General features: G+C 41.9%; 1 protein-coding gene across 1 annotated transcript; it reads right to left on the reverse strand.

Moving 5' to 3' along the window:
• Positions 1-6,521: 6,521 nt before the first annotated feature.
• Positions 6,522-6,994, reverse strand: LOC138380283 (non-histone chromosomal protein HMG-17). The gene has a single exon (XM_069464944.1). The coding sequence runs from the start codon at positions 6,921-6,923 to the stop codon at positions 6,651-6,653; it is 273 nt and encodes a 90-aa protein (XP_069321045.1). The 5' UTR covers positions 6,924-6,994; the 3' UTR covers positions 6,522-6,650.
• Positions 6,995-25,420: the final 18,426 nt, after the last annotated feature.

Genomic DNA, 25,420 nt, shown 5'->3' on the forward strand with positions numbered 1-25,420 from the left:
TGCTTCTTTCTGAACTAAAAGAGCCTGCCAGGGTCCCACCGTTTGGTTTATGACCTGGCTCATCCTTCTCCCTAGGAGAACACGGGAGCCTGGTATCGATGCACACTGTAGAATGTTGTGTCCAGAACACTCCAGAATAAAAAGGTCTCCAAGAACTTCACTATAATGACTTAGTCAGGAATGAATTTTAACATGCTAGAAAAACATCAGTATTTTGGAAGAAAAGCCAATCCTTTTTTTTTTTTTTCCCACCTATTACAATAGAAAGAAGCATAGCATCTGAGTTCTAGAAGGGACCAACCAAAGCCAGTGAAATACCATCTTCACGTCAGCCCTAAAACAAGCAAGTGTGCGCCATGGGAGCCTCAGGCCTAGGGATTTCCTGGAGAAGATTTGATATAAGAGAAAAAGCTTTTATGCTTCATGATGTAATGTAGGTTTTTAAAAATGGACTGTATGTGTTTTTTTATTTATTTGATTTGGGTGCTAAACAATCAGCCCAGGCACTCACTCAGTTCTCATCACAGGACTCAGGCTTTGAACTTTTGCATAATGAGTGCAAAATAGTGTCTGATATAGCAAAGAACAGAAGACTGGGGTGGCCAGGAGGTGGGCCGCAGCACTCAAATGGGAAGGCAGCCAACGAATAATTAGCTGGCTGAAAGCCAATAGCACAGTGTTATAACAGACATTGATGTACACTAATCATAAGTACAAAACTGTGACAGATGAGAAAAATGATACGGTTAACAATCCTAAAAATGTTATGATGGGCAATGTAAAAATGAACGAGGAACTCACAAGGAAAACACTATCACATACTATATTTTGGTTACTAATTCCCACTATTATCAAATTGACCAACAAATCTTTGAAACTGCTAAAAAGTTTGGCTCACCAGGAACTATTTTTACATGTATATGTAAAGAAAGAAACAGTGCGTGTGTCAGAGTCATAGGACAACTACACACTCTGAGTAAACTGATAAAGTCCACAAGGGCACAAAGTTGAGGGTAAAATCCAAGGAGACTTTCCAGATGCAAAGACCCTGTAGAGCCTTACCTAAAATAACCAGCCAGCCTTGTTGTCATTCTCATTGACTAAAGCCTTAGCATACAGTCAATATTTATTTTAGCTTTAGCTTTATCAGCAACAGTGGGGCTGTCAGAAGTGTGATCATGTCTTACATTGAAAGCTCCAAAGGTCAGCAAACTCTTGACTTCCTGGTTCACTTGTACAATGCCAGGGAACTACAGCAGATAAGCTTTTCAAGCAATGTCTTCATTTTTCTATCACTTTTTGTATTTCAGTTTGTTTGCTTGTGATATGTCTGTACGTATGTGTCCTGCAGACAATGAGCGCTAACATTTACTGAGTGCTTGCTGTGTGCCAGGCACCATCCTAAATGCTGTGCACACATTCACTCATTTCACCCTCGAGATAACCTTCCGAGGAAGCTACTCTGACTGCCTCCCTCTTTGCAGGGAGCTACTCTGACTGCCTCCCTCTTTGCCAGATGAAAAGACTGAGGCACAGAGAGGCTAGTCGTGTGCCACTCCTAACCTCCATCTCGAGTTCCAATTCCGCCTGCTGGCAGAGGTGACACTCCCAGCTAATTCCAGCTACATTTAACCATTTCAAGTCTCAAATCAGTTCAGGAGTTCCTCCTCCCCCTCCTTTTCCCAAGGTGGTTTCTAAGCTCCTGGGGCCTGGTGCAGCATTGTGACATCAGAAAATGGCCTCTCTTCCCTTGCTCCTGTCACCTGCCCTACACTGGCATCTGCTGAGATGTTCCACCTGGTTGGTCCTCCTGTCTGATGACCCTCCAAGCCAGCATGTGCCAGGGTGCTGAATTCCCAACTGGTCCCCATACATGCTCTCCCCAAGAGACCCTTCAGGTTCACCTGAGATGGCACTTCCTCCTGGCTAATTTCCAAGCCCTTCCAGAGTGACATGACATTGAGTCTGCTCTCCAGAGGCATATTCAGCCAGGAAATCAGGTGGACTGTGTTGACACATCCGTTTCTTGTCTACACTTGTTGGGGGACAGCCTGCCAGTGCAGTAGGGAAGCTATGGGGTCTGGTGTACTTTCCCAGAGCCTGCCCTGAACATATGCACAAGCCCCCTCTGCCCTTGTATCCCTATATGTCCCAGCGCAATCCCCCTGCCCAACACTGCTCTCCAGGAAGGGGGTGGGGGGCAGAAGATGCTGCTCTCTCTAGGACCACTGGCTTCTGCCTCTATCTCACCTCTCCAGCCCAGTTTTTCTCTTCTCTTCTGTGGCTCATGGGGGAAAAAAGTAACCTGACTCCTCAAATACGCTTCACAAATCTTGCTTATACCCATAAAATGGCTTTTGAATTTAAGGAGAAGAATCAGACACTTGTGTTCACTGATTTCACACCAACAACCTTTCCTTTAAGCAATGGTGACTAATGGTGAGTGTTCGGGCTCAGGGCAAGGCCTCAATGTAAAAATGAGGAAATTGCACAAAACATAGAGAAGGAGGGTACACGTCAGTTATGATGCCAAAAATCTCATGGCACCATAGAACCAAGAGAAAAAAGCTTATAAGTGACAGGGACATTTGAAGGTACCCACGCACTCTAAAAGCAAAGATCAAAACATTTCACTGGAGTCAAAAGCCTATAGATGACATAATTTAATTTATAAGACGTGCTTGCAAAGGCAAAACTATAGGGACAAAGAAAAACACAGGTCATATAACACAATAGAATATTATTCAGCTGTAAAAAGAAATGAAGCACTGATACATGAATCTTAAAACGTTATGCTAGTGAATGAAGCCAGACATAAAAGGTCACACATTGCATGAATTCATTTGTATAAAATATCCAGAATAGATAAATCCATAGAGACAGAATGCAGATTGGTGGTTGCCAGGGACTGGGGGATTGGGGAAGAGAGGAGAAAACTGTCAGGAATCTTACTTAGGAGTAATTGAAATGTTTTCAAACCAGATAGAGATGGTGGTTGCACAACATTGTGAATGTACTAAATACATGAGAATTGTTCTCTTTAAAACAGTTAATTTTATGTTATATGAATTCTACTTCAATAAATTTTTTTTTTTTTAATCAGTGGTTGCTGGGTGGAGGGAGACATTACTGCAAAAGAACACAGGGAAATTTTGGGAGGTGATGGAATTGTTCTATATCTTGATTCTGGTGGTGGTTACATAGCTATTTACTTTGTCAAAACTTAAGAAACTACATACAAAAAAGCATGATTTCACTGTTTATAAATTATAGTTTAATTTTAAAATGAAGGGAGAAGGAGACCATCCAAGAGATAAAAGCAAAATAAATACTACTGACTAAAACCTGCCATAGATTATTTTACTAGAGAATGATTGCTATATAGAAAGGATCACAAAAAATATTTTTGCAATTTCATTCTAATGAAATGAAAAATTTACTGGCTACAACAGGATGGAATTTATACTGTCATATTTCATCATCATGTTGTTCACTGTGTAAGGATTTGATGTGTATGACCGTGTTAGAGAAGTAAGATTTTTTTTAAGATAAATATGTAAATATATCATTACCAACACTCTAAATAAAGGAAACTGTACATTTAAAAACAATCATTGAAGTATGAGGTCAAGTAGGTTATTTGTGAAATGATGTAGCACAGAACTCCAAGGTCAATTGTAGTAAGACAGTTCAAACTATCCTTGACTTAATAATTTCCAGCATATTTTATTCATTTTGAAGGTGTTCTGGCTGTCCATTGCTGCTTAACAAACCACTCCAAAACATAATGGCTTAAAACATATTTTATTATTATCTCTCACAGTTCTGTAGGTTGAATGGGCTCAGCTGGATGGTTCTCATTTGGGGATGTCATATGGTTGCAGCAAAATGGTGGATCGGGTTTCGATCTGCAGGCTCATTCGGACTGAATGTTCATCACGCCTCACTCCTGTGATGGCAGTTGGTGCTAGCTGTTGGCCAAGAGCCCAGCAGGGGTCTGGGGAAGCACACCATGTGACCTGCATGGCTATCCACACAGCACATGACTGGAGCTCCACACAACACAGTAGTTGGGATCCCAGACAGAGTGTCCCAAGAGCAAACATTCCCAAGGACTTGGGCAGAAGCTGTAAGACCTCTTATGACCCAGCTTTGGAAGTTACACAGTATCATTTCCACCTCTTTATACTGGTCAAAAACCAAGTCACAAGGCCACCCAGATTCAAGAGGAGGGAACCCCACTAGGGTTTGAATACTAGGATGTCTCCAAAAGAGGCGTCAATAGGAATCTTGAAATGATATTAAGTTTTCAACTATAAAATATCATTTTGGCAAATTTTTAATAGAAATTAAGGGTACATCTTGGCAACTAACTGCTGCCTAGTTTATTCATTCAACAAATATTTACTGAGTGCTTACTATGTGGCAATCACTGTGCTAGGCTCAGAGGATACGTGGATAAATAAAACATAGAACCTGTCCTCCTAGAACTTACAGTCTAGAGAATGCATCATGGAAAGAAATAATGACACAAAAAACTCCACAGAATCTCTTAGTGCAAAGGAAAGAGTTGGTGCTCCTTAAAGTGAGTGGAGTAAAGGACTGTCAGGAAATGCTTCAGAGAGAAGGAACTTAAGATGGGAGTCCTTTTAATATTTTTTAATTGACAGATAAAATTGTATGTATTCACCATATACAATATATTTTTTTAAGTGTTTATACATTGTGGAATGCCTACCTGTAGCTAATTAACATATGTATCACTTCACATAGTTAACAGTTTTGTGGTAAGAACACTTTACGTCTCTTAGCATTTTTCAAGAATATTGTTAACTGTAGAAACCATGTTATACAATAGATCTCTTGAACTTATTATTCCTCCTATCTGACTGAAATTTGTAACCTTTGACCAACATCTCTCCAACACTCCCCCATCTCCAACCACCCCAGCCCCTGGCAACCACCATTCTACTCTCTACCTCTGAGATCAACATTTCTAGATTCCACATATGAGCGAGATCATCCAGTATTTATCATTTTCTGCCTGGCTTATTTCACTTAACATAATGTCTTCTAGTTTCATCCGTGTTGTTGCAAATGACAGATTTCCTTCTCTTTTATGGCTGAAGAGTATTCCATTGTGTATCTATACCACATTTTCTTTATCCAGTCATTTACTGATGGACACTTAGGTGGATTCCATAACTTGGCTATTGTAAATAATGCTACAAAAAACATGAGAATGCAGATGTCTGTTCAATATATTGATTTCATTTCCCTTAAATATACACCCAATAGTGAGATTGCTGGATCATATGGTAGTTCTATTTTTAATTTTTTGAGGAACCTCCATACTGTTTTCCATAATGGCTGTACTAATTTACACTTCCACCAAAAGTGCATGAGGGTTCCCTTTTCTCCACATCCTCGCCAACACTTGTTATCTTTGCTTTTTTTGGTAATAGCCATTTTAACAGATACGAGGTGATGTCTCATTATGGTTTTAATTTGCATTTCCGTGCTGATTAGTGACGTTGTGCATTTTTTCATATACCTGTTGGCTATTTGTACGCCTTCTTCTGAGAAATGTCTGTTCAGGTCCTTTGCTCATTTATTGATTATTTGTTTTCTTGCTATTTTTTTTTCCAAGCCAAGCTGTATCCAGCTTTATTAAAGATACTTTTTATAAACAATCATGGTATTTCAGGCAGAACATGGGCAGACAATCGTTAACAGTATACAACAACTTTCAAACTCCCTTCTTCAATGGTCTACCAAAATCAGAAAGCCACTATAAAATCCAATGAAGTCTTCATTGGATGCTCTGAACAGGGAAAGTTTAGAGTAAGGGTTGACATTTCACATTTAGCATGTTGTTTAACAACTTTTCACAAGCCGACCCTGACTTTCAGGAAATGAAATGAAAATGATAGAATTTATCTGAAGAGCCACAATCTACAAATGGAACTGCTGCTCTTTTTTTTTTTTTTTATTTTTAGATTATAGTTGGCCAGATAATTTCTTTCTATTTTTTTAGTAGAGACGGGGTCTCGCTCTTGCTCAGGCTGGTCTTGAACTCCTGACCTTGAGTGATCCACCCACCTCGGCCTCCTAGAGTGCTAGGATTACAGGCGTGAGCCACCGCGCCCGGCCAGAACTGCTGCTCTTTTGAGGGACGCCATCTCAGTGGTGCCACTGGAAAGTCCAGATTACCCAACATACTGGTAAGCAATTATTGGAGGTCAGGCCCGAAGAGGTGTCTGGGTTTAAGGGAGTTAAGACTATGCTGAAGGCAGAGGGGGAGAATAGGACATAAAAACAAATTAGTTTTTCCATACCACAAGGCATTTGTGCCAAGGTGGCTATGTGTCAACGTTAGGGAATCCCTCCTCCTGAGAGCCAAGAGGAAGTCTCTCAAAACTAGAAGGGAAAGGTGTTTTCCCCATATGGATCTAGCTTTGGAGACATTCTATTAGTGACATATGCCCCCTTCCCCAAAAAAACAACAATGAGGTGTTCTGTGTGCTAACAACATAGCTTAAAAAAAAAAAAGTAAAACAAAATTCTGCATTTTTATAAAACTTGATAAAAAATAGTATTTCAAATTGTACAGTCACCAGAAGTACACAGTTATAAAAAATGCACACACTTCACTTGGCATCTCCAGCACCTTCAGCTTTCTGTGCCTGGTCTGTTTTGGCATCTCCGTTTTCTGCAGGGTTATTCCCCTCCTTGCCAGCGTCAGCTTTTCCCTTTTTCCCTTTGGGTACCTTCTCTCCCTTCTTTGCAGGGGCCTTTTTAGGCTTGGGCTCTGGCTTTGGAGGAGCAGGTTTAGCAGACAACCTCGCGGATCTTCTCTGTGGTTCGTCCTTTGCCTTGGCTTTATCTCCTTTAGCATCCCCTTCAGCCTTTCTCTTGGGCATGGTGGCGACGGCAGCGGGACATAGGCTCTGGACGCAGGGATGCAGCGGCGCGTGGGCTTTGGTCGGTCCAGGGGTCGCCTCCTCTTCTTCCTGTTTTCTTGCTATTGAGTTCTTTGAGTTCCTATGTATTTTGGATATTATACCCTTATTAGATGCATAGTTTAGAAATATTTTCTCCCATTTTGTAGGTTGTCTCTTTACTCTGTTGATTTTTTCCTTTGCTGTGCAGAAGCAAAAATACCATGGACTGGTGGCTTAAACAACAAATATTTATTTCTCACAGTTCTGGAGGCTGGAAAGTACAAGATCAAGGCATTGGTAGATTCAGTATCTGATGGAGGCCCACTTCCTGGTTCATAGAGGGCCGTCTTCTTGTTGTGCCTCACATGGTGTAAGGGTTAAAGGGGCTCTCTAGAATCTCTTTCATAACAGCACTAATCCCATTCATGAGGGCTCCACCCTTATGACCTAATCAACTCCCAAAGGCCCCCACCTCCTAATACCATCAAATTGGGGGTTAGAATGTCAACATATGAATTTTTGGGAGAAATAAGCACTCAGTCTATAGCAGTGGCTGCCTCCTTTAAATAGGGTTATGAACTCTCCAGTTCACAGCAGCCCTGCCTGGTCCCCACTGTACCCTCCACTGTAGACCTTTGAGTCTGAGATCCATATGAAAGCTAAGATGCATAGTTTAGGAAGGGGGAAAAATTAACAAGCATTCTTTAATGCTGTGTTAAAGGTTTGAACTCTATTCGCTGGGCAGTGGGGAGCCTGTAAAGGGTATTCAACAGGAAAGTAAAATGATCAGATTTGCATCTCAAAATGATCCCTCTGACATCATCAAAATATTCACATGGAAAATGCACTGGAGAAGCAAGTAGGCAGGTGGAAAACTCAACGAGTGGGAAATAATAAGGATTGAACTGGGGTAGTGACCATGAGAAGGGAGGGAAGGGGCTAAAACAGAGGGCATGAAAAAGATGAAAAGGCAATCCTCAGTCACCAACTAAATATGGACCATGAAGGGTGGGGAAGAGCTAGGATGACTCTCAGGCTACCATGATTTAGAGGAAAAGCAAGTTTATGAAAGAAACAATAATTCCAGCCTTGTACATGTTGAGTTTTACTGCCTGAGGACCATCAAGAAGGGAGGCAGTTGTAGACATGGGTCTGGAACTTGGAAGACAGGTAAGAGCGAGAGGTGGAGGTTAGGAATTCACCAGCTTGTTGGCAATTGAAACCAACAACAACAGGATAGCCTAAGGAGAGTGTGCGGAGTTAGAAGAGAGCCAAGAGAAGGAGCAGAAGGAGCACTGAGCTGAAGGGACAGGCAGAAGAGGAATCTGAGAAAGGGTTAGGGCAGACTACTTCTGGAGAATGGAGAGAGGAGGAAAGTTCAGGAAGGGATCAGTCATCAGAATCAGTTACCTCAGAGAGGTCCTGGGAGATGTCTACTGGATGTGACAGGAAGGTGCAACCAGGAGGTGGCCTTCACCAAGTATGTTGGAAGAATGCCAGAGGAAGAGGCTAGAGTTCTGAGAGTGTTTGGTATGGAAGATAACACTCAATCCAATGAAAGACAGTGTGTCATATCTAGGATTCAGGGGGAAATCAGAAATTCCTTTATATTGGGGGCATTATGCTATACATGTTAAAAATAAGAAAAAGAAAAAAATCAAAAAGGGAAAAAAAAGAAATTCCTTTATAAAGGCCTCTACCACAAGAGGAAGAGAGCATTTAGAATTATTCCCTTTAGCCAGATACATATATACGTGGCACTTTTCATACCTTTTTCAATAATGCACCTTAAGAAATATTAGAAAACTTCCTGCTGATTCATTTCCATCAACTGGTTCAATATGGGAACCATCATTTCTTTTCACCTAAATAGTCCATCGACTTTAAAACAAACTCCAGCATGAGGGGAGTAAAATGGGCCCAAATGTATATTTCCTCTTGGATTATAAACAAATCTTACAATAAAAGATTGTTCTTGTGTTTTTCTCCTTTGTTGTCAAGAGATTTCACCAACAGAAAGTTCTGTGATGACAAAATACAATCTGATTTGGGATTTATGTTCTTATCCTAAGAAATCTAGCTAGCAAGGAAGAAAAATAAATCTGGCTTTATTCTTAAAGGGGAAACATAGTTCTGATTTTCCAATTTTGTATTTTCTTTCTGAAGGATCATTTTTTTCTTGTTTAATTTTACAAAGGATAAAAAAGAAGTGAGAAAGTAGAGTCTTTGAGTGCATATCTTTCTATTGAAAAACTGGGCTGTGAACATAAAAGTGATACAGGGCTAGTTTTTTTGGTTGGGGGGATAGTTGTTTTGCTTCGTTTTTGTGTTTGTTTGTTTTAACATTCAGAGACCTGAGCTTTTCTAAGGACTCTGAAAAGCTAATAGTAAGAAAAGGCAAAAAGACAGGAATAACTGATCCTGTAAGATTCTGCAGAAGAGAAGAGGTCTGTCTGCCTTATAGAAGAGATGCCTCATTTGGACTAGAGGAAAAGAGGTGAGCGTCGTCGTGGCCACATAGTACCATAGGTGCAGACAAAAGGCCACCAGCTAAGAAAGCAGGCAATAGGGCTACTTCTTGAGGAGAATGAGGAAGACCATGGGCAGAAGAGCAGCAGGGATAAGTGACAAGACTGACAAGCACACACAAGGTCCCAGGCAAGGTGGCCATCTTTACTTTCCATTTGCCTTTTTTCATAGAGAAATTCTTTTGACTAAATTGAATAAAAAAGTGAGAAAAATAAAAGGGAATAGGAAATAGACAAGATAGTATTTCCTATGCAATTAAGAAGAGGGTAGGCTTATAATTATACATTTATTTATGCATTCAACAAATAGTAGTTAACAAAACAAAATCCCTTCCTTAGAGAGCAGTGGTCCCCAACCTTTTTGGCACCAGGGACATTTCATGGAAGACAATTTTCCTACGGATTGGGGAGCGGTTGGAGGAATGGTTTCAGGATGATTCAAGCACAGTCATACCTTTCTGCTAATGATAATCTGCATTTGCAGCCGCTCCCCAGCGCTAAGATCACCACCTCAGCTCCACCTCAGATCATCAGGCTTTAGATTCTCATAAGGAGTGCACAACCTGGATCCTTGCATGCGCAGTTTACAGTAGGGTTCCTGCTCCTATGAGAATCTAATATTGCTGCTGGCCTGACAGGAGGCGGAGCTCAGGCAGGGTGATAGGAGCGATGGGGAGCAGCTGTAAATACAGATGAAACTTCACTCACCTCCTGCTGTGTGGCCGAGTTCCTAACAGGCCACAGGCAACTACCAGACCGGTCCATGCCCCGGGGATTGAGGACAGCAGTTACAGAACACATATTCTAGTCCTCTCCATACACAGTCAGCCCTTGGAATCTTGGTACAATCTTCATACACAGTCAGCCCTTGGTATCTACAGAGAAGTGGTTCTAGGATCCCCTGCAATACCAAAATCTGAGAAGGCTTAAGTCCTCAAGCCTGCCCTGTGGAATCTGCCCACACAAAAAGTCAATCCTCCTTATAGGCAGGTTTTGCATCCCATGAATGCTGTATTTTCAATCATGGCTTGGTTGAATCCATGTATGTGGAACCCATGGAGACAGAGGGCCAACTGTATACCAAGACAGTCCTTACTAACGTTGCTAAAAAGTCTTCTGTTTTACCAGTACCTACTGCCGTACAGCATGTGCCAACAGACAGATTCTCTTCTCAATAAAGGGCTGAGGCACAAACAAGTGTGAACCAGCTGCAATTTGGACAGGTTGGCTAATACTCATGCAAATAGAACTGGAAAGACATTTCAGGAAAAAAATGCCATTGCTCAGTTGGGGTTTCACCAGGCTTCCAGACTTAACAGTCTCTGAAGAATTAGTGTTTTCTAATAATCCATCTGACAGATTATGTTCAGAATGTGATTTTCTGATTAAGGGACTAGGAGCGAAACAACTTCTGGACTAAGCAGCAGACAGACGCTGTGAAATCAAGGTGGGATCCCCCAGGTGCTTGCTGCGGAAGCTGAAAGGGGCAAAAGGATGGGGCCATATCCTTTCTGGTCAAGTTTCAGGATGAATAGATTTAAAGGACAGAACTGTAACCAGGATTTGGCCACCTTGGGAAAGAACATGGTGTTTGGACAACATCCTTCCCAGACTGAAAGCCGCTCAGACATGGATCGTCATTCCAGAAATTTGGCACGTTGGTTTGTACTAGCAGCCAAGTGCATAATTGCCAGGAACTGGCCAAATCCATGGAGACACCAGTCACTTCTGAATGCTGAAAAATGTTTGTAATATACGGTAATAAATGTAAGCCTGACTCATTTAATCAAATCTGAGTCCCAGACTGGGGATTTCTGCACAGGAGGGAGATGTTTACTGAAATCTGCTTTTCTCTCCTGCCATCTCCAATTCCAGGAAGAACAGAACTATTATCTGTTTTATATTTTAGGTCATTTATATGGATGCTTATAACATACAGGTTCCCAATTCATTCTGAACTCACTTCAGCATAAAGTGATGAAAATAATTCTCTTTCTCCTTATTTTAGATTATATTTAAAGTGAACTATTACTGAAAGATAAGAGATTTAAGAGTATCAGACCTTTCTCCACTCCTGGCAAATTTCTCTACCCATTTCCCCAAAACCAATGAGATAAGATGGGGAAAAGATGCTAGTTACACTCCCCTGTGAGAAGCTGTCTGATTCAAGACCTCTCTGAGCTTAGAGCAATTGGATAGGTAAGCAGCCCAGCTGCAGGAGCTGGCAGAACTTCCCCCTAAAACGAAGGTGGGAAATCAAGTCAACTGTACCAGGCTGATTCTCCCAGCATCCTTGACGTACAGCCTTAGTTCCTCAAATTCAGAAATCTGATTTTCCCAAAGATGCACCCAGTCCCAGATAACCCATTCATCCTGAACAAACTCACTAGGAAATTCTTTCTGAGTTCAGAAGTCAATTCATTAATTTTCAAGTGGCAATATCGTTCCACGTGCTACAGATGAGGGGACTGTAATTTAGGTGAGGTGCTTAGGTGATTTGTCCAAGGTCACACAGCTAACTGCAAAAGTAGGACTTGAATACGGGTCTTTTGACTTCAGAGCCCCTGCCCTTTCTGCTAGAGCACCTTGCCTCCCTGGGGGAGACCCCACGTGCAAGTGCAACAAGAGGTTAAAACGTGGCTTCCAAAGGGCAAAGTGCACTGATTGGGGTGGGGCAGGCAACAGGGTAAGGCAGGCCAGGTGGAGAGAGCTGCAATGGACAGTAGAACCTGTGACTGAGCAGAGGAGCCAGAGCCCAGGTCCTGGAGGCAATGACAAGAGATAATTAGGGCCCCATTCAGAACTAAGAAACTAATGAAGTAGAAAACTGTCTCGGGAACAGAGCCAAAGCCAGGTTAGGAAAACAGGCACAGGATATGCTGGGAGGACCCACCACCACAGTTATTAGCCTCCAGCTGAGTTTCAGAGCATCCTACTCCAGCTCTTTCCCTCTCCCCAGTGAAAGGAATAAATCGTCTTGGACCAGAGCAGAGCCAAGCCTGTAGATGGAGCCAAGTAGCTGCCAGCCGGTGGCTGCGAGGAAAAGCAGAGGCTGCCAGCAGGCAGGTCACTGCAATGCCAACCCCGGCCTTCTGTGTTCAGAATCCTTCTCTACATAGTATACTTCTTGACTATTCTAAAATGTGTTGTTGGTTCTGGAATGTGTTTTACTTCTGGAACACTTTCCTAACCAGGACCCTTTCGAGAGCAAAAGGGAGAGCTGTTAATAACTATGCCGGTACAACGGTCATAAACCAGCTCATCCTTAGCTTGAGACCAAGCACTCAGGACTCAATCAGGCCTGGACACAGCCGGCAGAGGGTGAGGTACTCTTGGTCTGATTGTTTACAGGAGAGGCCAGGGGACTCCTGGGAAGTAACTCTCCCTAACAGAAGAGAAAATCAAAGTACACAAATTGAGTTCAGTGACATCAAGACAAGCCCAGAGGGGAGGGAAGATTCTTAGTACCTCCCAGTGTTGGCCATGCCAAAACGTCCTCTAGCTTAGGTTCCATGGGTCTAAAACGAAGGTGAAACTAAAAAGAGCTGTTACATTAAAACTCCTGCGGGACCTTGAAGATGCAAGAGTTAGCAAAATCCTGTGCCAGCAATTTCAACAAGACAGAAAAGGTGCAGTTGGTGTGGCAGTTGAGTGGGACGTCAGTGGGCAGGCTGGTGCAGTGACCTAAGACACGAGCCCAGCAAGCGAGCACAGGAGAGTTGGAAGACGGTGGGTGCCTTGCTCTTGTATCTCAGAGTACATAGGAGGCCATCCTTAAGGACTCACTGAGCTACTAGGAGGAGGAGAGAGGGGCTACAATTTCACACAGTGGATAGAGGAAGAACCAAAGAAATATTATCTTATAAACAATGGTTATTGTGATTTTATCTCCAAACTGGTGAGGCCTGGGAAACTTAAGTTAACTACTTCTGTTAACTATTTCTGCTGCCACAGCATGAGGTGCTAACTGATGTTATGTCTAAATTTGAGAACCCTCTTAATTTGGAGCCACTCAGTTCATATCAGTAGTTTTATGGTGTAAAGTAAGCCCGTACTCCCAAAACATGCACATTGCAATGATATATGCATTTATAAAACAATGTAGAAAAATATTTACACATGGTAATTAACATGTACTATAGAAACATTTTCTTTAAAAAAGTTCTCAAAATTATGGACTTTTGGTACCTCTTAAAGAATGGCATCTACAGATTCCAATATTCAACTGATTATTAGTCTTTCAACAATTTGAAATTAAATGCTGCTTTGAAATAAAAGGACTCACTTACTGAATGGCTAAGATGAAAATACAGGCATCACACATAGGCAAGGATGAGCTAAAATTCTAACACAGCACCAGCGGGAATTTGAATTCATATAACCTCTTTGGAAAACTGTTTGGCGGTATCAACTAGAGAGAAACTTATGCATTTTCATCCCCGTTATATATACAAAAGCAATGTATACAATAGGTTTACCAAAAGACATAGACAAGAATGTTTATAGCAGCACTATTCATAATAGCCCCAAACTGGAAACTAAGCAACAGTAGATTGGATGAATAAATCATGGTGTATTCAGACAATGGAACACTGCCATGAGAACAGACCAGTACGGCTACACACAACATGAATGAATCTCACAAACATAAAGTTGAGCAGAAGAAGCCAGACACAAAAGATTCCTTTTATATCAAATTCACTAACTCGCAAAATTAAGTAAAAATAGCGATCTCCTTGGGCAGGGGCTAGTGGTTTGAAACACAATAGAGGCTTCTTGATCTGGGTACTGGTTACATGGGTATGAAAATTTATCAAGCTTATTTTTTGTTCCTTCTGCCACATTCTACTAGTCAACCTAGGTACTAGGGCCAGCCCATATTAAAGAAAAGAGCATTAGACTCCACCTCTTGATGGGGAGTGGCAAGCCACATTACAGAAGAGTAAGTGGGATGAGCAATATTGTTATGAAAAATACAATCTATTCCAATTATAAAATACAAAAGAATTTTAAAGTTTAAGTGACATTTTAAATAAATTTTATAATATTTTCCAATTATCCAGTGCAAATTAGAAGTTGGCATCATTCTGGGGTAAAGCAGATTCCTTAGGAAGGTAAAGAAGAAAGTGAGGGTGCCAGCAACCAAAGCAGGCAAGAAAAGGAAGGGTGCAGCTTGGGTCACATTCCTTTCCTGGATCCATAATCACAACCAGAGAACTACGGTACAGTTATGGATCTGTCCTAGCCATGTGCCCAACAAGACCACAAGAAATAAAAGAGGGGCAATTCTCCAAATGAAGAAACAGTGGAGAAACAACATATGTTTACTGCAGACATCATGTACTGCATCTGATGGTCATCACAAGAAAAGCTCTTCAACTTGGCACGTCAAGAATAAGGAAGTATGTTCTCTGCAAATTGCATTCATCTCTATGATTCCAATGTTCTCTCCCTAGCACATGTCAAATTCGTTGGTATTAATATTAAAATATTTTTAAAATATGGATCTAGTTGGAAAACATATATCCAAGTGCAACTACTGATGGTAATCATGTTTAATTTCTCTTTGAGCACTTCTCAAAATCCTAATCTGTGTATGAATATGCATTAACACTTTCCCCTCTGGTAGTTTGAAAAATCTTCCACATTGTTTTGAACACATATTAATACATTTCTGCTAACAGCCATGAGTCACACACCGAAAAATTAACCAGAGACTGCAGGTGTGGCAGGCTGAACTTAAGCCCCTACTTTTCCTCTCAGGGGAAAATCTTGAGGATTAGAGAGAAACCAGGGGACCATAATGCCTTTTAACCAGGTGGCTCAGCCAGAGGCCTTGTCAATTTATGTGGGACCCTCCATAAGGAAGGGACCAGGTCAAGCAGAGAATACTTTAGCACAATAAGGCCAGAATTATTGCTTTGCAAGAAGTAGACTTAAAGATCATGTTATTAGATGAAATACACATTTCTCTCATAGACCAGACTAGAGGTGGGCAAAGTTTTTCTGTAAGGAGCCAGACAGTAAATGTTTTAGGCTTTGCAGGCAATAGGCTCTCTGTTGCAACCACTCATCTCTACCATTGTAGTGGGAAAGCTGCCGTGGGTAACACCTAAACAGATGAGTGTGACTGTATTCCAATGAAACGTTATAAAAACTTGCCTGTGAAATTTAGGCCCACGGGCCATAGTTTTCAACCCCTAGACTAGACCCAAAAAACTACATCACAGGGGTAAATTTTTTGTCACTGGGCAGTTAAAGAGAAAACCTAGGAAAGGCCCTGCCTGTGGATAGACAAAAGTTGAAACACCCCCTCATTTACTACAGCCCTCCACGTCCTTCCTGCCATGCAAAGAAAAAGTGTTAATGACGCACAGTGTTCTTGCTTTTTGCCCCAGTGGGTGGATTAGTATGTAAACTCTTTGAGTACAGGCATACCTCATTTTATTGAGCTTTGCAGATACTGTTTTGGGGAGGGGTTGTTTGTTTGTTTGTTTACAAATTGAAGGTTTATGACAACCCTGCATCAAGCAAGTCTAAAGGTACCATTTTTCCAATAGCTTGTGCTCACTTCATGTCCCTATATCACATTTTGGTAATTCTTTCAATATTTGAAACTTTTTTGTGATTATTGTATCTTTTATAATGATCTGTGATCAGTGATCTTTGCTATTACTATTGTAATTGTTCTGACTGCTCTACTCACTGGCCATTCATTCCCTGATCTCTCTCCCTTTCCTTAGAAACATAATAATATTGAAATTAAGCCAATTAATAACTATACAGTGCCCTCTAAGTGTTCAAGTGAAAGGACTAGTCACCCATCTCTCACTTTAAATGAAAAAGGAGAAATGATTACACTTAGTGAGGAAGGCATGTAGAAAGCCAAGAGAGGCTGGTAGCTAGGCTTCTTGCACCAGTCAGCCAACTTGTGAATGCAAAGGAAAGGTTCTTCAAGGAAATTAAAAATGCTACTCCAGTGAACAGACAAATGATAAGAAAGCAAAACAGCTTTATTGCTGATATGGAGAAAGTTTGAGTGGTCTGGACAGAAGATCAAAGTAGCCACAACATTCCCTTAAGCCAAAGCTTATTCCAGAGCAAGGCCCTAACTTTCTTCAATTCTGTGCAGGTTGAGAGAGGTGAAGAAGCTACAGAAGAAAACTTTGAAGCTAGCAGAGGTTGGCTCATGAAGTTTAAGGAAATAAGCTGTCTCCATAGCACGAAGATCAAGGTGAAGGAGCAAGTGGTGATGGAGGAGCTGCAACAGCTTATCCAGAAGATCTCACTAAGAGCATTGATGGAGGTGGCTATGATAAACAATAGATTTTCAGTGCAAATCAAATAGCCTTCTTCTACTGGAAGATGCCATCTAGGACTTTCATAGCTAGAAAGGAGAAGTCAAGGTTAGCTTCAAAGCTTCAAAGGATAGGCTGACTCTCTTGTTAGGGCTAATGCAGTTGGTGACTTTTAGTTGAAGCCAATGCTCATTAATCACTCCGAAGATCCTAGGGCCCTTAAGAATTACACTAAATGGACTCTACCTGTGCTCTATGAATTAGAACAACAAAGTCTGGATGACAATACATCTGTTTACAGCATGGTTTACTAAATATCTTAAGCCCAATGTTGAGACCTACTATTCAGGAAAAAAAATATTCCTTTCAAAATATTACTTTTCATTCACAAAGCACCGGTTACTCAAGAGCTTTGATGGTGATATATAAGGAGATGAATGTTGTTCTCATGCCTGCTAACACATCTATTCTGCAGCTCATGGATCAAGGAGTAATTTTGACTTGCAAGTCTCATTATTTAAGAAACACATTTTAAGCCTGGAAGGGTGGCTCACACCTATCATCCTAGCACTCTGGGAGGCTGAGGCGGGATGATCTGATGGCTTGAGCCCAGGAGTTTGAGGTTGCTGTGAGATAGGCTGACGCCATGGCACTCTAGCCCAGGCGACAGAGCAAGATTCTGTCTCAAAAAAAAAAGAAAAAGAAAAAGAAACACATTTCATAAGGCAATAGCTTCCATAGATAGTGATTCCTCTGATGGGTCTAGGCAAAGTCAATTGAAAACTTTCTGGAAAGGATTCACCAGTCTAGACGTTATTCAGAACATTTGTGATTCATGAGACAAGGTCAAAACGTCAACCTTAACAGGAGTTTGAAATAAGTTGATTTCAACCCTTGTGGATGATTTTGATTTCAAGACTTCAGTGGAGAAAGTAACTGCAGATGTGTCAGAAATAGCAAGAGAACTAGAATTAGAAGTGAAGTCTGAAGATGTGACTGAATTGTTGCAATCTCGTGATAAAACTTGAATGGATGAGGCATCACTTATTATGGATGAGCAAAGAAAGCGGTTTCTTTTTTTTTTTTTTTTTGAGACAGAGTCTCACTCTGTTGCCCAGGCTAGAGTGAGTGCCGTGGCGTCAGCCTAGCTCACAGCAACCTCAAACTCCTGAGCTCAAGCGATCCTCCTGTCTCAGCCTCCCGAGTAGCTGGGACTACAGGCATGCGCCACCATGCCCGGCTAATTTTTTCTATATATATTTTTAGCTGTCCATATAATTTCTTTCTATTTTTAGTAGAGATGGGGTCTCGCTCTTGCTCAGGCTGGTCTCGAACTCCTGAGCTCAAACGATCCGCCCACCTCGGCCTCCCAGAGTGCTAGGATTACAGGCGTGAGCCACCGCGCCCGGCCTGAAAGCGGTTTCTTGATATGGCATCTACTCCTGGTGAAGATGCTGTGAACACTGTTGAAGTGACAACAAAGGATTTAGAATATTACATAAAGTTAGTTGATAAAGCAGCAGCAGGGTTTGAAAGGATTGACTCCAGTTCTGAAAGAAGTTCTACCGTGGGGAAACACCTGTCAAACAGCATCACATGCTACAGAGAAACCTTTCATGAAAAAAAGAGTCAGTCAGTGCAGCAAACTTCATTGTCTTATGTTCAGGTATTGCCACAGCCACCCCAACCTTCACAGCCACCACCCTGATCAGTCAGCAGCCATCAACATTGAGGCAAGACGTTCCAAAAGATTACAACTTGCTAAAAGCTCAAAGGATTATTAGCAATTTTTAGCAATAATATATTTTTAAATTAACATATGTACATTTTTTAAGACATAATGCTATGGCACACTTAGAGAACAGTATAGTGTAAACCTAATTTTATATGCACTGGGAAACCCCAAAATTTGCGAGACTCACTTTATTGCAGTAGCCTGGAACTGATCCCACAATATCTCCAAGACATGCCTATACTGAAAACAGAAATAGTCTCCACAGCTGATGATTTTTATTATGACTTTTGCCATGGGAGCATCAGGGAAAAGGGAGACGTGAAAGAGAAGTAATCTCCAGACAGAGATATACTTTTAGAATTTTAAAGGCCAGTTTTTAGTTTGCTAAGGAACACTCCTGAAATCAGGTGTCTGACCCGTAGAGAAGCTGATGAATTTCTCGCCTAATGTGCATATTTTTAGAGGGTCAGTTTGGACCAACATGATAAACAGGACTTAGGAAAGCCTTGCTTGTCACTTGGACTTGGAACACTGCTGTCTGGCCCTCCAGTGCCTCACCTTTGCTGCTGCCAAAGAACAGCTTCTGCTTTTTTGGAAATCTTGAATTCACAGATCCTGATTCCTTGGACTGTAAGCTAAAAGCTGATACTGTCTGTTAACAAGCTGTTACAGCTTCAGGACAAGCTATGCTGAACTAAAAGCAGGCATAGGTTCAATGAATAGGACTTCAACTTGGGGACCAATGCAGTTTGGGGACACTCTTCTGTGGGGACATAAACTATGAAAACATCATGGATGCTGGCTAGACCAGCTGGGTCACATATAGATGCTCCTGGAACAGGCTTTACTTTCTGATGGGCCCATCTGAAATGGAGCTGCTCAACTCTACATTTCTGACAGGCCGACTGCATTCCCAGCTTGCGATTGCTGCCAAAAGTTGCACACTGGGGAGGCCACATCACAGTGACTGTGACCGCTCCACCACTCCTGGCAGGTCACACTCACCATCGTCTCTGCGGCTTAGTTCTGTTGACTTTCTGGATTAGTTGCAGTTGCTACAATGGATTGATAGCCTGACTCTACTTCCTCACCTTTCTCCTGGCAAGGCAGTTTGTAGGAGGCAGTTTGATTATTAAATGCAGCTGTACCCAGAAAGAAATTGATCTTTCTAGGCTGCTCACTAGATAAATGATCAGGACGAAAAAAGTGGGAGGTTGTGTAAACTCATTTTGAAACTTTTTGAAAATTCAGGATTCTGTCATGATCAATTCCTGAACATGATATGACTCTCTGGTTAAGTGCTGTAGAAATGTTTTTCTGTGAAACTTCTTTTGTCCCCTTGCACATAAACTTTCAGACAAAAGGTCTGATAAGGAAAACAAAAAGTGATTAGGAAAAAAAATGTAAAGTAATTATTACTATTAATAAATACTGATTTTGTAACAAAGATGACCAAACAAAACCCTGCCACCTGGGAAGATACAGGGAGAGGTAGGGAGAGGGAGGATGTTAACGATCTTTGCTTTTAGAACTGTTTCTAGAATCTTTCCCCTGTTCATGAGGCAAAGCTCCCCAAGCTGCCTTTCCAAGCTGCTGTGGGCACTTTCAGTTCAAACTAGCTTTTAAGCTGAGGCCGCATGGGGACAGCACTGACAGCTGGACAGCCCCAGCCCCTGGCTGTCTGCACAGAACACCTACAAATGTCGCCCACACTTGTGAGGCAAATGGAGTGATGTCACTGACAAGCAGAGCTGTTTGGAACTGCCTGTCTGGGAAAGTCTCTCTATAACTGAGGCCTGAACGAAATTATTTGGACCAGAATGAGAACCCGCAGTGGGAGGCCCCACTGGGATGGTGTCAACCTGCACCGCCTGGCCCAGGCACGTCCTGCTGGGGATGTCCTAACAATTATAAATTCTGAGTTTCCAGGGGTGCCACATGCTCCAGCTAGGACAGTACTTCTCAGGGACATGCCCTGACTGTCATGGCACTGCCAGCCCTGGAAAGCTGTGGCTTACTGGCCAGAGTTGTGCTGTGCCTGAATTGACACCTCAGGCCAGGAACAAAAGGTTCATACAGAAACTTAAGAAGGAAACCACCTGGCTTTCTAAAACAGGCCTTTATAGTTAATGGGACTTGTTTTAACTGGCTAAGGCCAGGACCCCTGATGGGGATAACTGCAAGTGGCTTCCACCCTACTGCTTGGGGTCCTACAGGTGATAATTTCTCTGTACTATTCCCTGTGACATTTCACACATGTTGTCACAGCTCATTGCTGGGAAAGTTAAGCATGCCCAGGGAGAGGACTCTTGGAAGCTTGAACCTGGTTCCCTCTGGACTTCGCCCCGTGCCTCCTTCTCTTTGTTGCTTTTGCTTGGAATCCTTTCTCTGTAATGAATCATAACCCTGAGTACGACTATATGCTGAGTCTCATGAGTCCTACCAGAGAATCATTGAACCTGGGGGTGGTCTTAGGGACACCCCAACACAGTACCTACTAATATTCCATTGACCAAAGCAAGTCACAAGGCCAAATCCAAAGTGAAGGAGCTGGAAAATATGCTTTACCTTACTCATGGGAGGAACTACCAAGTCTTGTGGCAAAGGGCATGGCTCCAAAGAGGGATGAAGATTGGGACCATTAATGCCATCTACCAAAATCTGTGTAAACATATAAAGAAATTAGAACAGTCCTTGACACACTGAAAGTGGTTAATAAATTATTATACCACAAAGCTGTCCCAGATTTTTCTGTTCTATTTTGATTTCTCTTTTCTCTGATATTTTTTCAACAACTGTCACTTACCTACACAACAGAATTTGGTCCTTGTTTATATAGTTTTTCTTCTAGTTTCTTACAAAAATATCATAGCCCCCAACAATGCTATTAACTGCTAACATACAATGTCAGGTTCATTCTTGCCACCACCTGAAAGCCTTCCCATGGCTAAGCTGAGGGGAATTGGCTGTCTTGTCAGGGAAGGCCTCATGGAGCCACCACCAGTCTCCAACTTTGTGTTCATTCATCCAATCAATGTTTGTTCATGTGCAAGAGGTTTTCCAGGTGCTGGGCAAACCTCAGAGAACAAAGCAGACAAAACTGAGCTAACATTCTAGTGGCCCTGTGCCCAGTACTGATCAAACTCTTCAGGACTGAGGCATTCTAACCAAACCAACAAGACCTCAAGATATAAACCGCATGCCAGTATACCACTGACAATGGATATGTACCTCCCCAGTGATCAGACTGCCCACACTAACATATGTGATTAAGATTCACAGCATTTTACATTTCAGAAATTGGGTTATAGCCTACAATCAAGGGCATCTTAAAATTAATTTGCATTGCTTTTTCTTCTTGGCTTCCAAAAGCACTTGCTTCTCTGCATCACGCTCATGCTAAAAGCCCGGGGGCAAATCTGTGTAAGATTCTCTATAAACCTGGCCTAGAAGTGTCTCACATCACCTCCTGCCCATTAGAGAGAATTCAGTCACATGGACACCAAACTCTAAGGGAGACTGGGAAATGCAGTATAGCTGTGTGCCCAAGAAGAGGAAATTGGTTAGGTGAAAAACCAGTCTCTGCCTACTCCTCCTAGGGCAGGGCAGAAAAAAACAGCCATTTTCTTTTTTAGAGTGCTTTTTCTGGACTTTAGGCCAGTCACCATTCTGTTGGGATATTCTTTTTTTTTTAATTTAGAGATGAGGTCTTGCTCTGTCACCCAGGCTGGAGTGCAGTGGCACAATCCTGGACTCAGCCTCCCAAGTAGCTGGTACTATAGGTCCTCGCTATCATGCCTGGCAGCCAAGTTTTTAAAAATATTTTTAGAGAGGGGGTCTCACTATGTTGCCCAGGCTGGAATTGAACTTCTGGCCTCAAGCGATCCTCCCACTTCATCCTCCCAAGTAGCTGGGACTACAGATGCTAGCCACCTCACCCAGCCTGTTGGGATATTCTTGATACAGATTTATTAATACACTTAGAAGTTTAGAAATATCTTTCATATTCAGTTACTATGCCCTAATTTCCCCAATTAGATTTTTGCACAGCTCTGCCATGAGATCCATTTTATCTTTAACTTTTTCAGATCACTTATGTCATCTAATACGTGTACACTTTACTATTATAGTTTGACAATCATCTGTGACAAAGTTCTGGGGGCACTCCATTGAGCACGCATAGAAAAGATACAGACCCAAATTTTCCTAGCGATGCTGTACAGCATAGTGCTTAAGGGCATCAGCCTCTAGGGTCAACCTGCCTGGGTCAACTCCCAGCTCTACTTCTTCCTGGCTGGGCCAGTTAACCTTGGGCAAGTTACTTCATCTTTGTGAGCCATCTCTTTGGGTAACTAAGTGAATTAAAGGAAAAGATGCAGGTAAAGATCTTAAAACAGTGCCTGACACATTATAAGCTCTTAAAAATGGCAGCTATTACTATTATTGTTACTTAAAGACCACTGAGTTCTAAATACCTCTGTCCAACCACTGAACTCCATTCCGTGTCCAATGCAGGTTCTTATTCCATCAGCTAGCCAAGAAGTTCACATTCTTTTGGAATTTTACACATTCCCATCTTTGGTTTAGGATGAGTTTTTTATGACCTTTTCTGACCAGCAAAGGAGGCACCAATTGTCTCTTGGTCCTTTGAGTTCTCCCTGAAAATAAGGACTGAGAGGCCTCTCCTGACGCTGACGCTGCAGGCATCTGTCACGGTCTTCAGTTCCCAGAGGACACTCCCACCTCATTTATTCTTCCTTCTTTTCAGCCCTCTTTAACTTTCCATTCTCTTTTCAACCTTCCATTCTCTTTTCAACCTAGCTGTTTATTTTCCAAACACCATTCAGTCCCTTCAAGCTTTCTTCCCCACTAGTATTTAACAGAACAGCTCTAGACTTAGCACAGAGACACATAAGGCAATATCCTTTAATTTCTTAAGTTTGGAACAGATAAGCAAAAAACAAAGAAGCGTAAGTGTATATTAACAGTTTTGTATTAGCCAAATAAAACCTACAGAGATAAAGACATATACTGAGTGACATACCTGGTTTTTATGGTAAAAGGCTACCTACCAATCAAAGGGCATGAGTGTTTTTTGGAAGAGAGAGGCGTGTTTTACTTCCTGACTCCTGTCCCTCCTTTCCAGGAGTGATCGTGGCTCCCTCCAGCCTCCAATCCTGAGTCTTCTCCAACCCACAGACTTTTCCTGTTGCTCTCTGATTCCAGGACCTTTTCCACAACTAGGCCATTTTCCCTCCCAAGTTTCCTTTTTTGACCTCTTAACCTCTGACTCAAAGGTCAGCTCAAAGTTTCCAAACTTGGGCCTGGGATGGGAGGGGGAACAAGAGCTTAATTAAGTCCCCCAAATCTTTAGCCCTGGGCCCCTCAGTCTCACCCTTTAGGCTCCTCACTCCAGGTCTGAGCCTTCATATCCCAAAATTGACCCATGAGTTTCCAAATCTAGCCCTGGAGGATGAGTTAACTCCTATTATATTCCCCCCCCCACCAACCCTCCCAACACACCCCAACCACCCCAGCCCCATACCACAAATCTGGTTCCAAATTTAAGGACCCCTACCCTGTTAACCCTCAAATCCTATGAATCAGTCCCCATCCCTATTCCCATCATTTCAAATTTTAGCCCTGTTTCCTTCAAACCCATGCCTCAGACCCCAAATTCTTGAATTCAGCTCTAAAATTTTTAAAATCTCCATCCCTGAAACCAACCGCTTTTGAATGATCCTTCCCTCTCCCATTCTCAACCGTTCAGTCCCTCCTATAGACTCCAGAAAGACTTCTCCATGCTCTCCCCTAAAACCAACAATCCCTCCTCCAAGAACCCCTGCACTGCCCCCCCCAAAAAATAATGATAAATAGATGAGGTGATGGTTATGCTAATTACCCTGATTTCATCATTCTACAATGTATACTTGTATCAAAACATCGCATCGCACCCCATAAATATATGCAATTATTTTTTGTCAATTAAAAATAAAACTTTAAAAATTTAAAAATAAAAATAATAAATAAAAGGGCAAAAGCAATCTGGTGTTTATTAATTAATCATTTTATAAGAAATCAAAAAAATTTTTGAAGTTTTTTTCTTCCCCTTTGCTATACTTTTAGTGTTATTATCTATAAATAATGCGTGTAGGTTAGTCTTCTATAATTTAATCTTCTACACATGTAACTAAAAAAGGAATATATTGCATTTGCTGCCCCAATAGCCTATGTTTCTTGTGCTTTACCCCTTTGTCTCACTCACCAGTTTTCTTCCCTCCCATCCCTTGCCCCCATCCCAATCCCAGCAACATGTAGAGAAGTAGTAATATATCCAGCTGTTCTCAAATGCAAAGAATGACAACTCCAGGTTTGGGGGATGTAAAAGTTGAAATAGCAGAAACTCAAAACCATGAGGCAGTGAATGACTGGACCACGAAGACAGAGCAAACATCACCGGTCCACGGAGGCCAGAGTCGGGGGATGAGCTGAGGGAGAGAGAGAAAGCTGGCCAGAGACAGGGCTGACCAGAGGTGACAGGCACAGCAGGAGTTCCCAATACCCAGGGACATATGGTGGCTGCAATGAACAGAGGAGAGTGGAAGGGAAAGGTCAGCAGATTATAAAACCTGAGCTCAGGATCTTAAGATTAGGACAGAAATAAGCCTGTGGTTAAAATGGTTCACATTCTGGAAATGACACAAAAGACATCTATAGTCAAACAAGCTTATTCTACTGAATGTGAGGCTAGATATTGATTGTCGTTTTTGTAGCCTTTATTTTTTTGTTCAACTTTCCTGGGCCAGGCCCCTTTTTCCTAAGGGACAATCTGGCTGGAGGTGCTTTCCATCCTGGAGCTCCATCCTCCTCTCAGTCTCCACTCAGGGTTACTTTGTAAGCACACACACGTCGCAG

This window comes from Eulemur rufifrons, chromosome 2 (genome assembly GCF_041146395.1).
Source record: "Eulemur rufifrons isolate Redbay chromosome 2, OSU_ERuf_1, whole genome shotgun sequence".
NCBI classification, from domain to species: Eukaryota; Metazoa; Chordata; class Mammalia; order Primates; family Lemuridae; genus Eulemur; species Eulemur rufifrons.